Below are 18,003 nucleotides of genomic sequence, written 5' to 3'. Positions count from 1 at the left end.
AAAAGTTCCGACCGGCCCACCCCCTATTTTTACTATGAAATATTTGCAATAGATTAATTGTTCCTTGACGTCGTGTAGATTCGAACGATACAGAATACCGAATGCATCTTTCTTTTTATAAGGATTTTTAGTCATTTTTAGAAACACGAAAATGACTGTCTGACTATTTATTATTAACGTGTTATTAAAGAGTGTTAATTAATGTTAGGTTCGTAGAAAAAGTCATTTTGATAAAATTGATCAATTTGTATTATTGGGGTTGTAAAGATATACTAATGGAAAATTGGTGTTTTAATTAATAATAATTATAGCACACGTTGGACATAAATAAAAGACGTAACATTAATCGAAAAAGAACAGACGAAACTATTGTTCGCTTGTTTATAAATATATTGAGGCGAAGCATACTTCATCCCTTAGTATAATCTCGACATAAACATCTCAATATAAAACAAACGAAATTATTTTCCGTTTATTTATAAATATATCGAGACGAAGCATACTTCATCCCTTAGCATAACCTCGACATAAACATCTCAATATAAAACAAACGAAATTATTTTCCGTTTATTTATAAATATATCGAGACAAAGCATACTTCATCCCTTAGCACAACCTAAGCATAAGCATATCAATAAAAAAATAGATAAAATTATTTTCGTTTATTTATAAATATATTGAAGCTAAGCAATCTTACTCCATCCCTTAACACAGCCCTGACACAGAAATATCAATAAAAAAAGCAAAAGTTTCTTTATAAACACATCGGAACGAATCATCTTCGCTCCACCCCTTAATTCTGTCTCATTATACAAAAAACCAAAACGATCTATTCCGCCATACAGTCAACAATGCGGTCAAGAACCCGCCCCGCGGTGTCCGCAATTTACCAAACTGAAGGTTTGAACGCGCGGCCATATTTTCGGGAACGTAGCAATGGCGGCAATGCATCAGCAATGTTTAATGGTGTTCCATAAACGGGGGAAATATGTGAAAACTCGTGGAAAAAGGCAAAGAAACAAAAGGGGGGAAAGAAAAAGAGCGGCACTCCGCTAACGAAAATACGGTAGCCTTTTAACCGAACATTATTCGAGGCACGCGGAAACGTCAACACGCATTAATTTTAAACAACAAAAGTGGAACTCGCCGCGCGAACGGGAATATTGAAAATGTTTTGTAAACGGACACGGCGAGCACCGTCTACAGCATCCTATTTTTTTTTGCTCGCGCGTCGCGCACCGCCACTGTCAACAAGAAGCATTATGGGAGCATAATAGACTGCAGTAAAATTTGGCACTTAGCAGAATGGGAACGGGAACAGCCGCGCGCGCACTCCTCTGCCTATTTCTATTCACGACCCTATCCAGCCTGATCAAATACTGCTCTAATCCCGCGCCTCCCATTTACTGTTGCCACTACTGTCGTTGACTATTATCACAGGATCCCTTCCTGCTCGTCCGAGATTCCTCCTTCTCAATTATTTAACCGTTCGCTGTATAATTATCCGATCGTTCCTGAACGGAACTGTACACGGTAGTATACTCTAAATGGTATATTATGAAAATAGAAACTTTATTCCAGATCGTAAATATGTATTTTATTCACGAAGAAATATTTTATTCGCTAAAAAGAGCGCACTTTCAAAAATGAAATATTTTTTATTCAATTTGTTACTCGTCCGTTTCGAAGGAATATTTCTGCTGTGGCTCAGTATATCTTATTATCGAATAAGGTATTTTTCTTTTTTAAATATCAGTGTAATGTATAATTATTTTAATTACGTGAAAGAAAGTAGTTTTCTCGTGTATTAAAGGAGTTCATTGTTTATGTCATTAGTGATATTACTTCGTTTTATGTTAAACATTTTCGTGGTCCATATTATGAAGATTTTGTTGATGAAATGAAAAATATTTTAGTTTATGTTTCAGATTGTTAAAATATCTAGTTTTATATCTCAGTCTTAGGTTACCGAAATGAGATTATTTTGTTTTATGTTATCAAAGTAAAATATTTATTTCAGCTGTGGATCAGTGAAATAAGATAATTTATTTACTGATATGTTGTGGCGTTTTTGTTGAGAATGCAATTAGGTTTTGTGATAAAGAATTACAGCAAAAAGATCTAAAAATCGATATGGAAAAAGGCGGGGATCTTCAACTTTGTTATAGGATCTTAAGATTACAAAATATATAATAATCTAATATATATCAGAATTATTAGACTGTAAAATATATAATAATCTAATATATACTACAATCACAAGGCTAGAAAATATATAATAATCTAATATACATTACAGTCATATATTATTATATAATAATAAAATATATATTATAATCACCGTCTTCGAATCGTACACTCGATGCACAGTCATATAAATCGTTCTCCGTTGACATATTTAGGAAGGGTGAAGTTAGCCTAATCTTACAACTCCGCATTCTACGGAATCAGAGCGTTGAAATTTGAGAAACCGTCCGAAGACAGTTGGCGATTGACGACAGTGAATCAGAAACACCGGGCTGAGCAGGCCAGCTGATAGCTTGGGTACATCTGCTGCCTAATTTCTGACCGAGCCGTTCCAACTTCTGCCATTATAAAATCATCTGATCCTAGTCATCGGTAATTACGTTGTCGTTGAATGAAATGATCGATACTCTTCCCTTTATCCTACTTTATCAGTAAGATCTTCCGTAACGTTAAAAAAAACATTCTCTATTATTATATTTTATATCAAATTATTGTATCAAAAAAGTTCTATGAATCGTAATAAAATCACTAAATAGTAAATCCTTTTGCAAATCAATAATTATAATCGACTGGAATTGTTAAAAATAATTAGTTCCAGATAATTGTTCGTGAAGAAAATTTTTAAGCAAGACTGCATTCGTTTAAATAATTTAGAATATAATTTCTATTTTAATGTATGCTTGACTGAAGAAGTACTTCTGATAATCTTATATTAAACTTAATATAATATTATATTTAGCAAATATGTGCATGTAAAATGTGTATTCAGGGTAAGTTATTTAAATGTATTACTAGAGTAGACTTGTGAACTATCTGTTGTATACAAAAATTTTTCAAATTAAAGTTGTTTAATACCGAGTGAAGCGTACAATGCAATTAATTTCATTATCGAGACATTATTGTATGTGATAAATAGTATAGAAGTAATTGTATATCATCTGAAATTACTTTTATACTGCTATTTTCTATATGAGATAATATCTTGATAAAGGAGTGAAATAAGTAATAAAATTATTGCATTCGACGCTTCACTTGATAGTGAACAATAATATATTAAATTATATTATTCTATACTATAATATACTACAGTGTATTGCATTATTATATATAATATAATATATAATTAAATATAAAGCTATAATGCTTATTCATGTACAAGACATCAAAATATTTCAAACGAAAATTGTTCACTATCTAGTATAGTATAGTGTAGTATAATATAATATAGTATAGTATAATATAGTATAGTATAGTACAGTATAGTATAATATAGTATAGTATAGTACAGTATAGAATAATATAGTATAGTATAGTACAGTATAGAGTAATATAGTATAGTATAATATTATAACAATATAATGATACATACAATGACAACAATTTTAATAAAATCGAAATCAGATCCTAGCGCAAGTCCATTAAAAAAATCATTAAATTCACAGGATTCTAGAGGATTAACATATTCGTCCCCCCCAAAAAAATAAAAACGATTTGCAACTCGCGACGGTTCTGCTTGTTAAACCCGAAACCCGATTGTCGCGTTAGACCCCGAGCATATTTCAATTTCATCAATACTCACGGCGCAAACCGTAAAAACTGATCGATTTGGCGCGGAATTACTCTATATATCAAATTCAACGAGTTTTCCGACGGGGTGCCCAGCGCGGGCGCGCATCTCTTTTTCGAATGTTGGCAAACGAGAGCGACAAAGCTTTTAACCCCCGGAGCATATTTGGCTGAAATTGAAAATATACGGGGACTCCGGGGACGAGCCAAGAGAGCGAGCGTGGATTTTGTTTCGATAAACGCTTTTCTGTAACAACGGGAAATAGCTGTTTTAAATTGCTGCCGATATAAAAACAACCGACGGCGCATTAATTTTCGACGAAAAATGATATTCGACGTTCTCCGCGCGGATCTATTTTCAACGTAACATTCGCGTCGCGATACAGATACGAATCTTCCTCGAATTATCTATTTTCGACAGCGGATGCTTTGCGAACTTAATTCAGAGAAAATGTTCTTTCGCTGTTCGAATGATTTATTGCAGGAAAGGTAAACCGGAACTGTTGTTACTATTCTATTGCTGGCAACGTTCTACTTTTTTCAAGAATTTAGCGTTCACGAAATTACGTTGTTCTATTATTTGATTACGGTTTGTCGGTCTAACGTCTCGAGAAAGTTATTTTCTTATTGTTGTTCCGCTTTAACAGGTGTCGAAATGTTTCAATGAATAAACTACATCGATTTAAGTGTATTTAAAATAAATTTATACGAATGGGGAGATTTCTCTGGGAGAAATTATCTCGTTTGATGAGTGAATGAAGAAATTTTTCCGCTAATCAATATTGCAATTTTCTAATTTTATTACGATTTATCTGGTAGACGAATATTGAAGAAGCGATTGGTGTGTTATAAGTTTATTTCGATATTATCAATCAATTGAGTAAAATACTGCAGTTTTATGAAAGTTTCTAGGCTTTTGGCGCGGTCGTTTAAGTGCTAAGATTGAGTAATAAATATAGTGCAAGTGTAAAATGTAATATGTATCATACATGTAGTAAGTATAATACATGAAATATGTATAGCACGTGTAATACGTATAATATAAATATAATACATATAATATAAATATAATAAATATAATATAAATATAATGAATATAAAATAAATATAATAAATATAAAATAAATATAATAAATATAAAATAAATATAATACAAGCATAAATCTCGCCAGCCATACGACACCAGCAAACAAAATCACTAAAAACAAGAACAAAATTCCTCGCGGTCCCTCCGTACCATAATTTCGACAAATCGACAAATTTCCATTATTACTATCTCTCGCACACACGTACGCGATCCTGCGACCACACTCAAGGTCGCAACGAGCCAGTCAAAGCGTTCGATCCAGCAACAAGCGGGAGTCCGAGGACCGTTGGGCTACGTGAAAATTTACGTTTCGCATTTTCTAATTGCGTCGCGGTACATTTCCCCGGAATAAGATTCTGTCCAGTTCTGGGATGTAGCCGCACGCAATGAAAACAGAGGGAGAAAAAAAAGAAGAAGCAGAGAATCAGAGGAATGAATCGAGTCGGGGCAGAGCCGAGAGCCGACTCCAGGAGGGTCGAAGGAGCCCGAGAGTTCGAGGGAACGGCGCGCCCGAATGAGGGTGAATTTGGACGTGGCGAGAGAGGGAGAGGAAGCGAAGGAGAGAGAGTCCATTAGCAGATTACGTACCCGACCCGCCTCGCTCATTCACCCCCCGCGATATTTTTTCTTCTCCCTCCCCCTCCCCCTTTCTCCTTCGACCGCTAACGATTTCCCTCTCTTACGTCTCACTTTTAGATTCGCCCTCCCCCCTCGACTAAAATTCTAAGCTTTTCTAGGCGGCAGGTGTGTGTCCCGTTACTCTTTCGACTTTGACCAGAAAGGATTGTTCGATTCTCACGTGCATAGATCACAGCGTGAACAAAAATTGTTGTCGAACCGAGTGAAGAAGTTACTTAGAAATTTAGGCGAAATCCAGAGAGGAAATTAAACGACCTTTGGAGCACTGTTCATTATGTATTGGAATTGTTGTAGCACATTCCAATATTATTTTTATAGATATCGCAGAAGCTTAGATTCAAAAAATTGTTGCAAGTGTTATATGAGTCACGGGACTCGAATTCATACGCATAGGATTTATTTTGTTGTTTAAAATGGATATACTAGAAGCCAGAAAAATTATTTTAGATTTCCAGTTGAAGTGGTTTCGAGTGCAAAGGGTTGAAATTGTCTTTTTTAAAGTTTTAAAATTTACAGTGTAAAACTTTTTTTTCCTTGTTTAATACAGAATCTGAAACCTTGGAATTAGAACCAGGTGGCAATCTTTTACTTTTTGATAATTAATTAGGACATTGTTAACAAAAACTTAAAACAAAACTTAACAAAACTTAAAATCTTGGAATTGAAAGCAGGTGTCAAGGTTATGTCTGCATTATTTATCATGATGTTACAATTTTTATAGTATCAGAGCAGTCTCAACTTTGTTTTAAAAGTATAGTGCAGTGTTGGTCAATGATTATTCGAAATAATATCATATTACTATAATATAATGTTTTCAGTACACGTATTCTATAATTTTCCTTCTTTAATACAATATTCAAATTGTCAAATTTAAACAATCTGGTTTTCAAATTCTCGTTTATAATTTGAACCCCTCATTTCCATCATAAATGAATAATTTTTTACTCAGTCCAAACATTGCTTTTCAATTAAATTTCGTCTTACTATAATCTTGCAATATTACGATAAAATCTATAACTTATCTAAAATAAAATATTCCAATAAAATACTACTATTTTGTAATTAAACAACATTGAAAGTCATAAATATATTAATTTAATAAACGTTCCATTAAACTGGTGAAAACAGAATATTGCATCGAATTCCGCACGAAAGAACACGATCGATTTAAACAAACAATTTCTCTCTGAAAGCCCTAACATTTATCCAAGGAAAATAGCAACTTATTATCGATCGTAGACAGCGGATTATTATCAACAATTCCCTGTGAGGGTGTACAATTGACGGATAATTGTAGCGTCGAAGGTATTGTGCTACTAAATTTTTATTAAATCAATAATCGTCAAAGAAGACTAAGAGGAATTAGCGCTTTGAAACTGCCCACGGGAAAATGGCCTACAAAGGGGGTTCCTTCCCGTGGCAAGCACGGGGAAAAAGCGGAGATGCTCTTTAGAACGGCCAAACGAAGTTATCAGATCAAACAGCAGCGCCGTTATATTAATAAAATAGATTTGCCCGGACCGCTCAAAGTAGAAGGAACACCGTCCGTCTCCGATGTAATTTTGTTTCGCGCGCAGCTACCCGGCTTTAATCGCGTCGCACTGAAACGCAACTTTTTCCATTTTAGCGATAAAGCCGACATCGTTGCTAATTGTTCGTAACGTTATTCCGATCCGAAGTACTCTTAGCTGGAGATAGTTGCGGATTTACTTGGAGAACGCAGCGATCTTACGTTAATTACACTCTACCTTTAATCTGTACTCCTGGACGACTGTTTTTATTAACCCTTTGAAACAATTTTAACTGTAAATCTGAAATTATTGTTTCGGCTCGTAGCAACAGTTTCACTGTTTAACAATTTTTCAAGACATTGTTGGGGTAAGAATTATCTTGTGAGAAAATAATTTTAGATATTATTTTTATTATTATTATTAATAAGGAATGCAAAGGGTTAGATATCGTATATTGTGATTGCAAAAATTTAAGAGGTACTACTATTTGATAAGAAGAAAAGGAAAATGGTGGAAGATATGGATAATATTTTTAGTTTTTGAGAAATATCAAAAGAAATGTTAAGGTGGAAGGGTGGCATGTCTCGAGCTGTATATTGCGCTTTAAAATTATTTTCATATTATATATTAACACAGACTTCGAGGAACAAGAATGGTTAATTTTGATGATAGTATCATTACAAGGAGCTTTTGTTGTGTCTAAGAGAACATCCGAGTGCAAAAAGGTTAATAACGTCGACTCGTCTATTCAATTTGGTTTATTCTTTAAAAATATAAATTTTGATCAATATACTAATGACGATAAATCAACTTAGTCTCTTGCAAAGGGTTAATTACCTCGATTCGTCTATTCAATTTACTTTATTCTTTAAAAATATAAATCCTAATGAATGCATTAGTAATGACAATGTAACATAGTCTCTTGCAAGGGGTTAATTACCCCGTTTCGCCAATTCAATTTACTTCATTCTTCGAAACTCTAAATTCCAATCAATACGCCAGCGATGACAATGCAACGCGGCCTCTTGTTAAGAATTCATTAAACAATTGTAACGGCGCAGAAACCCTAATAACCGTGCACGGCGGCAGAGCATAAACACAAGTTTGCAGGCATTGCAATCGCCGCTGTTGGGTCCAATAACCAGCGGCACCGTTTGCATTAGCATATTAACAGTAACAATTATCGCGGGAAGATAATCGAATGTATGTAACAACGTTGCCGGGGAAAAGGTACAAGCCCGGCAAACAGCAATATTTACTCCAAATATTGTATTTATATTTAATTCCGGGCAACCTCGAACACATTTGCAGACGCGGGCGCCGATAAGCTGATCGAAAGCACGGTTAATTCTATTTCAAAGAGAAACGAAAACGGAAAACGTTCCGCGCTCCTTCCGCGGCCGTTCCAATTAACCAAAGTAAACTCTGATTTACACCGGGGGAAGAGAGAGAGAGAAAGAGAGAGAGAGAGAGATCGACTTGTATAACGGGGGTAACGATTTTACAAATTGACACAGTTTCGCTTTCTCTATTAAAACGACCCGCTCTCTAGTTTCCACCAATCGAACCACCATCGCTGGGCGAAACTCTGTTTTCGCAATATCATTTCATCCCTTAACATATATTCGTCCAGTAATTTTTCGCACTTCACAAAATGCCGGCATTTGTTGACTCTATCTATACAAATTGTACGGTCTATATAAAAACAGTGTAACTTGTTAAAAAAACATGTATCTCTCAGAGAAATTTTCGAAAATGATATAAAACAAATTTGTCTTTATATATAAATTTCTAATTTTTCCGTAATGCAGTTGCTATTCTAACGCATTTATGTCTACGTAAATCATAATTCAGTCTTTATTGGAATTATCTCTGCTTGGTAAAAATTAGAGTTTGATTTATTTGGAAACAATTATTCTCTGGAATATACAAACGACGAATTTTAGAATACTAGGCTATGCGTGCCAATTACTGTGCCCGTTAAACCGTCTCAGGCTCTTAACAAATTCAATGGTATTTTCTAAAAATTGTATCACTGTTCTAGAAATATTTAAACTTGTTTATAATTGAAATATACGAACGACAGATCGATTGGAAATTTATTTATATTCGAATGAAAGGGTCGGATAATCTATTCGAATAAAATATTCGGAATTTGTTGAGATAATTACGTGATATAATAATATAATTATAATATAAAAATGTAATAATATAATTACATATATAACATAATGATATATAATAATATAGATGCGAAACAATTTGAATAAATGTGGAGCGATTTATTCGAATAAAATATTCGAGTAAACAGAATTTATTGGGATAATTACGTGATATAATAATAGAATTATAATATAATATAACAATGCAATAATATCATTTTATATAATACAACGATATATGTTAATGTATAATATAATACATTGATACGTAATAATATATAATATAATAATATAAACTCGAAACAACGGAAATAAATGTCGCCGACGGTAAATCGAAGGAAGACAGACGGCGAACGTTTACGAGGCTCTAGGCCCGGTTTTACGACCGGCGTTACGATTTCTAAAACAAAGCGGAACGAGGCGACGCGGGGCGAGAAGCTTCCGAAATAATCGAACGAGGCTGGTTATCAATTTCGCGAGGGCGTGGAACGCGGGGGAGGGAATGCCGCGAAGCGGTCGCCACGCGCCTCATAAGTAAATTAGCAACTGCTCGGTTGATCCTACTTCGATTAACGCAGTATCAACAGCTCGGAAAAGCGGAAAGGAAATAACGGCTCGGAGAACGTTCGCTCGATCAACTCATCGGGATTAATAATAAGAGTGTTTGACGACTGATTTTTCTAGACGAGCTTCTAGCAATTACCTCGTCGATTGCCACTTGAGCCTCGATTATCGTCCTACCCCGAGAGTTCTCGATTGTATTAAGACGAAAACCGACGAGAAACGACGGCCTAACGTGCTTCTACGATTTTCAGGAAATTGTTTGCTGGTTGCTGGTAGGTTGAAACGAAAGGAACGAATAATAGAAGTTTAATTGTTGCTACGAACGCGATGCAAATCGCATTGGTTGCGATTTTTTCGTTCTCGCTGATTTATTGAGAATAATTAAAGATTGCCAGCAAACGATTTCTTTTATAATTGCTTCATTGAAATTAAAAATAAATGTATTAAATATTTGATGAACAGTGATAAGTATAAATTGCAGGCCATGTCGGAATCAATGGAAATGAGAAGGTTAATCTACTTGCAAAGAGAGCGACTAATGGCTCAGTAAGTAATTATATTTATATATTTAATATTATCAAGAACTTAATTGTCAATAACTATCATTTACAACATACAGAATTCTAGTCTGCTATACAAACCTCGCATAATTTAAGACAATACTAATACAGAACTGTAGGCAGAAATTACAAAAACGTTTCTAGTGAAAATTTAGTCTATATTAATGACTATCTATATTATAGACTAAATTTAGTTTATAATCGGCTGTAATATAAACGCTTACAGTAAAAGTATTAAATGGCGAAGCATCAGGATCGCTTTGATTTTATTTTAAATAGCACTCAGTGTTCGAATATTGTTTGGAAATTCGAACATCTCGTACGAAGTATTTACAGATTCCGTGCCGTTCTAAAAAGCTCGCGTTGAAATACATTTTTCCATTGTTCCGAAACATTTTTATCAATGTTACTCGCGCCGGAAAGCATCGCGGGGCTAATTCGCGCTGGACGCATAGCACGTGAGTGAAGAAAAAAAATAATGATAAAAGAAACGGTATAATTTACGCGCTTTCAGGCTCGCTGAAATATGCATCGGTCATACTTGCGGCAAATAAAGTCGCGTGTACAACGCGGCGCAACGCGGTTGAAACATTTAAGGCGCACTCCGTTTGCACAATAACATATCGTTTAAAATTCGCGGCGGCTTTTGAGCGCATTCCGGCGGCCGCGGCGTATTAGTAAAAGTGGAAAACAAAAAGGGAAATAATGGCACGCGTCGGACGAGGCTTTCGGGCTTTGTGGCCACCGGTTTACGACAGAAGGGCCATTTACCGTTCTTGCTTGTTCCCAGGGTAAAAAGAAAAACAATGCCAGAGAAGCGCACCGCCGCCGGCGACTCTTTAATCATAGATCACGCGGGCCGGAACGCAACGTTGATATCGAGACCTGCAAATTTTTAGGTTTCATCTAATGGATGACGGCTCTTTGTGCTTTTACCTCTGCGCGCTCCGCGTTTCACGGCTGCGACATTTGCGTTATAAAACGTTGCCGACGAAGTCGTTTTGGCACGGAAGCAATTTTGGATTAGAAAGTTCAATCGAAATGATATGATAAATCATACGAATAATGTAATAACTAATCATACAAATAAGAGAATAAGTAATCATATAGATAATATAGTAAGTAATCGTATAAATAATATAGTAAGTAATCATATAAATAATATAGTTAGTAATCATATAAATAATATAGTAAGTAATCATTTAGATAATATAGTAAGTAATCATATAAATAATATAGTAAGTAATCATATAAATAATATAATAAATAATCATATAAATAACGCACTAAATAATCATACAAATAATAGAATAAATCGAAATATCATGTAAATAAAATCGACGAATTAGAAATCGTTTAAATCGAAAGAATTTTATTCGGAGAACGAATAAGACGTCAGGATTAATTAATAAAATTACATTCGACTGTAATCAAATTTAATAATCAAAGGTAATTGAATATTGAATATTCGATGAAATTAGAACAGAATTTTTCAAATTGATATTAGATAATAATTGATCCGAATAAAAGATTAATTTAAGTAGAAAGATTCATCTCGATAGAAAGTTATTTGTTACTGGATTGATTTGAACAGGAATTAATTCATACGTCAAGCGAAGTATAATTGAACAATGTATCGATGGACAATAAACTGAAAATTATATGATACACAATCTCAATGTGGGCACTATGTAACAAGTGGTGTAAATTATTATACTTCGTCAATTCAAATTTCAATGTACGCGCAAGTTGCTGCAACGTAATGCAGGAGTCATTGTTTAAATTCTCTTTTTAAATACGAATGATAACAATTATTTTTAATATTATTATTATACATACATACGTCCAATTATACTATACAATATATTATATATATATATTTTTTAACCAAGGATATATTATACTTCGTCATTTAAAATTTCAACATACATGCGAGTTAGCGAGTCGTATAATACAAGACTCATTGTTTAAATTCTCTTTCCAAAATACGAACGATGAAAGTTATTTTTAACATTATTATAAATACATTTCCAAACGATTGAAGCTTTCGCAAAAATTTCGTCAGAAGCACCTAGTAAACTAAAAAACAAGACCGAATAATTTCGCAAGCTATACGCGAACTAATATGTATACATGCACATTTTAGGGTGGAGCAACGGTGAATGCACTTAACTATTTTCAAATACATATTGCTAGGTACGAAATGATCGATCGCTGTTAGACATCTGCGCACTTTAAAGGTACCGGCGAAAAGCAATCTCGGTGCTGAGTAAAAATCGTGACTAGGCCGTTCTCGCATCGGCAGGAAATTAATCATAATAATTCGACTACCGGCAGCCGACCGGCAATCATTCTGATCGCGCCTTCGTCGTTCATTATTCAGAGTTGGACGTGTTACAGTCAGTAAACTTGAAATTTGCAGATTCACGAGCCGATAATGTGTGAACCGGGGGCCCGGACCGTAACCAATCGTCGATAAACAAACTCTTACGAAACCGATCTAGAAACCTTTCACGCTGTTTATTTAGCGTGTATCGTTAAAAAATCAGTCGCGAACATTTCACAAATTAAAATCATTTCAACCATTATCATTCGGTGCATTGTTTAATAAAAATAAAATAAAATCGTTTTATCCATTGTTCTTCTTAGTATTATTTCTTTGTAAATATAATCAATTTCTCGATTTCTAGGTAACGCGATAATTATTGCAATGTTGATATTACTGAAATAAACTATTTTAAATTAATATGTTTTATTTTGATTTCAAATGAAACCTGTTTAGCTTTAATCTTTCATTATATTATTAGTAAACGTTATTTTTCTTCAAGTAAAAGACTTTAATAAAATAAATGAATAACAAAATGAATAATTCCAATAAAAGTAAATAAATAACGCCATTAAAAATAAATAAACAACACCAATAAAGACAAATAAGTAACAAAATTAATAACTCTGATAAAAATAGAGTGATAATAGAATGAAGAACTTCGATAAATGAAAACAAAAAATTGAACGATAACAAAAATTTCGGGAATGTTTCGATGGATGGAAAAACAGTGGCAGAGGTAATAAAAATAGTGATAAAAATGAATCGGCAACGGGGGGCGCGGCAAACTGATTGGAAAAGTTTGGTGTTTGCGCGGTACGCGAACGTTTTGATAGATTCGGCGCGAAAACCGTCGGCGAGGGCGGCGACGGGGACGTGAAACTAATTCGATGCAAGTAAGAAAGGATTAACAGTCGTGTTGGGGGGTCCTGGAGGAGGAAGTTGACCCAGGTGCGACGCGTCTTCGCGGCGAAGGTCGGATATCTCGGAGGATGCAAAGAAAACAGTTTGCGACTTGTCACTTTCCCGCGTGACTCGCGTATTAAGTTCGGCTCGCACGACAGTGCCGTCATGTTTTCCTACGGGGGTGGTCCGTGCGCGTCAAAGTGTTAAAGTTCTTTCTTGTTGTCCGGCCTCGGCAACAACAAAAACGATCGCATCCGTTCGGGCAAACGGAAAGACGAGCGGATCGCGTTCTTCTCGTCGACGGTCGGACGGACAACTGACCCTTGTATGCGTAAATTTTTATTCATAAATAAACTATTTTGTATATTACATATGATTGTGCTTTTATGTCCTAGTGAAAGGGTTAATTACTGTCGAATAATCTACCGATCACTGTGCGATATTCGGTTAATAATTTTAGGTATCTATTAATAATTAATTTTGAAGTATTTTTCCTGATTTTGAAGTCTTTTTCTTAATTCTTAAGTCTTTTATGGCGATAAGGGTAATTTTTATTATTCGAGCTTAACGCTACATAATTCTTTTCTATATTGTTTCTCCGTTCTTTATTTAGTTATTTGAAAATATCTTTTAATCTTCTTTCTACGATCTTATAAGGCAGTGCTTGCCTTTTTAATTTTCAATGAAAACGCACAGAAAATATTTAAGATATAATAAAATAAATAGTGCAACAAAATTTATGTGAAACTAAGGATTTATATAAATATATACCAACGAGAAAAAATATTTCCTCGCAAAATCCTCAAATATATAAAAATAATAGCCAATCGTGTAAAACTCAGGCAACTCGCGGTATTTCTGCGCCGGGTCCAGATCGACCCTGGCCCCGATACCCAAGCGCTAATAGACCGAAATGTAAATCGAAATTGTAGCCGATGTCTGACAACGAATGAAGAGTAAAGTCAGCAAAGAGTGTCGTTACGGTTTTACGCGGGTTCTCGTACCATCTAATTCGGAGGAGGCAGGCATTTACGGCGGCTGTCCTTTTTATACGGGAACGCCACTTTAAATAACATGCAGGAGCGAGAAGAGGAATTGCATCGGTGCGTAAAGTATGATTGACACTAAAGGCGGACAGTGAATTTTTACGGTCTCGTAACGCGAAAACATCAAGATCTATCCGGACGATGGTATGTGTGTACTCACCCGGCAACATCTTGGACCCGCGTCTGCAATAGCGATTTCTCGAACGGTTCCTCCGGGATCAGGCTGCACAGCAATTGCATCAGGCTGTTCGCCACGATTCCGCTTCCGGTCGAATTACCGGACACTTCTTGCACCTGAAGCTGGTAGTCGAGTTTCGTCAGAGTCTGCGGAACAGACGTAATGCATTGTTATTGCGCGTTGCGCGTGAAACAATTGTACAGAAAACGTCAAATAAATTGCATTCTAATTGACGGAAATTTTAGTTACGATAATCTGAGTTTCTGCGGTAAGAACGCTGTAATTTCTATGGTTGAACTTTTGTGGTAATTTCTGTAATTTTTCTGCAACTGTTTTAATATTTATTCTAATTTGTTAAGTGGATTTGGGGAAGTGTTTTGATATATCGAAAGGACGATGAATTTGACAAGCTTTTTGTCATGGAAATTTTTAACGATAATAATGATAATTTATTATAATAATATGTTGGATATATAGTACTATTAGTATATAGTGATAATAATTTTTATATTGTATATGCAGTAAATTCTCTGTAAATGTACCTCAGCCTTTAAAGAAAAATGGAGAGTTTGGCAAGAGAAGATACGATTATAATTGTTAACAATCTACGACTATAAAAATATGCTGCGAGGCTTGAATAATAGTAACTTCACTTCTCAAATTGTTCATTTTTGTTCACAAGCTGAGGAACAATTGGAGGAAATTTACTATAGTTCGCGAAGAAGTGTGTTCTGGTCTACTCTGCAACTATCCGACGGATCTTTGTCAAATATTTTACCTTATTCTCCCTTCATCGATATATCTTGATTTTTATTGTTGTCGAATCTAGAGATTATTGACCAATAACTCAAAATCTGTACGATATTTTTAATAAATCTATGTTGCAAATATAAGGATCTTACAGTTAAAATGAATCCTTCTGTAGATCATATTCGCTACTTCTAACTTCAAATTAATCCTTATGCAAATTCATCTTTCTTTAGAAAATGATTCATCTGTTTGAAAGTGAAAATAAACTCTTTCTAAATCTTATCTACCTTTTTGCTAATAAATTTGCCATATTCGCAGTAAAATTCGAATTAAACTTAGCCATTGTACGATGTTTCACAATTATTCAAAACGAACGAATTCTGTCAACATTTGTATCGTTTTATAAATTAATTATATATTTATTGTCCCATCATTTACAATACTTCATTTAATCTAGTTCAACCCAAGCGTACTTTATTTTACAAATAAACATATAAATTCATACTTTCAAATATAGAAAAGACAATCAATTTCGATCTATGAAAGGGTTAACTTCAGAAAGTGAAACATAATTGGCAAAAAATTTGCAGAAAGAAGCATATGGTCTACAAAATACTGAATTTAATTAGCAAAAAAGGGAACGAAGTCTACTGAAAGATTAATACCTATCGCAAAATCTTAAAAAACAATTACGCTAGAAATAGCTTGGCTCGAAATAAAATCACGAAGCAATATTCGTGTTCGCAATTACATAAACAGAATTAAAAATATATAAATAAAAATTGAAAAATATATAAACAAATTCTGACATTTTCCAGCAGAATTTCGCGAAGAACGCTGTGCTTCGCATTAACAGACGCGCAAGACGATGCACTCTGCAGCACTGGACGTTAAACGAGCTCGGTAATCCCGCGACGGATCCTTTTAAAAAGCCGTATCGCTTTTTTCGAAAGCAGTCCCCGGTGGAAACCGATACTCCGAAAATTGTATTGTCGAGCGGGGCCGAGCCAGCTACCAGACGGGTGGTCGCATATTTTCGAGCCTAAATATCACTCGGACGCTGGTGAAGACGAATTCCTGGCATGTTGAGTCATTGATACCAGTCTCGGGCAGGCCGTGCCGGACGATCAACGGTGCATGCATACAGGCGACATTTAAAATGCTAAATTAGAGGTAACGAGTCGGAAGGTTCCGATAAGAGTTCTGAAGAATATGGCCCCCTAAGCGTCCGGGCTTCGATAGGTCCTTCGTGGAACACTTAACTGCTCACGCTTCTCCGTATTCGTTTAAATTTTAGGACAAAAATGGCTCCACGAACCCGTTAACTCGGCCACCAAATTTGTTGCCCGTTTCGCTTGATTTAGCTATTAACTCGAGAGACTCTTTGCCTCTCCACGATTTTCTACTTATCATCGCGACGGGGCTGTATCTCGAATTGAAGGAGTATTTTGACAATATTTTGAGCCCTCGCAGCATTAACTGTAGCGTGCCTTTCAGGGTATCTTTAATCCTGTTGCTCCGCGTACAGCGATTCAGATTGAATCGCGCGGTATTGTTTCATCAAAAGTGGCGAATAAAGTTCATTTTCATTGAATTTAGGAGTATCAAACTCTCAACGCGATTAATGTGTATTATAGTAATATCAAGACTGAATCTATTTATGCGATATCGTTGTATTAAAAGTGACGAATAAAGTTAATTTTTATTGAATTTTCTACTGACTGGATTTATTTAAACTGCGAATGATTTATATTATAATACACATTTCAATAAAGAAGTTTACCTAGTAAATCCTCCTAGAAATATTTTTATAACATAGGGAATTGTAAATGAAAAATTAGAAAATAGTTATTACGACTGGTTTGGTAGTTCTAGTATTAAGAAGGGAAGTGTTGTTGCGAATCCTATGTATTTTGTTAAAATAAGAATTATAGTAAAGTATATACAGTGGATAGAATACGATTAAAATACAGTCACTTGATATAGTCACAGCCGTCAAGTATAAAAAAATGTAGGAACAGATGAAAGTCGTTTTTGCGACTATCGAATGTCCTTGCCGAAGAATAAAATAAAAATGTATCAGAAAAACGTGTATATTTGCTACAATGTGTGCTTAAATTAAAAAAATTTATTATTACAAAAAAGTCTGGTTTTAAGAATATTTAAAAGAAAATGGGGATTTACGATTTTGACTATTATGCTCGTTTTTATTGATCCGCATTTGACATACTACCTTTCTACGAATTTCATAGCGATATTATAGCAATACTTAATTCTACTGCGCAGCTTAAACTACACTTAAAATACTAAGTTAATAATTAGCTCGTTGATAATTAGCATCGCCTGAAATTTCATTCGAACGCAAGAACTGTTTGCAATCTGTCTTTTAATTTGTCCAAATATTTATAAAACTCCAAGAAACACTCTCGACTCTTTGATTTCGCAGAAACCGCGGACAATT

General features: G+C 34.7%; 1 protein-coding gene across 2 annotated transcripts in view; it reads right to left on the bottom strand.

Moving 5' to 3' along the window:
- The window catches only part of Ssp3 (short spindle 3), a 49,500-nt gene that overhangs the window by 22,938 nt on the left and 8,559 nt on the right, over window positions 1-18,003 (bottom strand). For both annotated transcript variants that reach the window (XR_013494023.1, XM_078180062.1), the window contains exon 11: window positions 14,775-14,938. Coding sequence is in view for 1 of the 2 variants with exons in the window: in XM_078180062.1 (XP_078036188.1) it covers window positions 14,775-14,938 (164 nt within the window). In the remaining variant the exon portion in view is untranslated. The remainder of the gene's footprint in view (window positions 1-14,774; window positions 14,939-18,003) is intronic.

Source organism: Augochlora pura, chromosome 5 (genome assembly GCF_028453695.1).
Source record: "Augochlora pura isolate Apur16 chromosome 5, APUR_v2.2.1, whole genome shotgun sequence".
Classification (NCBI taxonomy): Eukaryota; Metazoa; Arthropoda; class Insecta; order Hymenoptera; family Halictidae; genus Augochlora; species Augochlora pura.
Note: the sequence above shows the minus strand (reverse complement) of the source record. Positions and strands in the feature narration are given on the sequence as shown.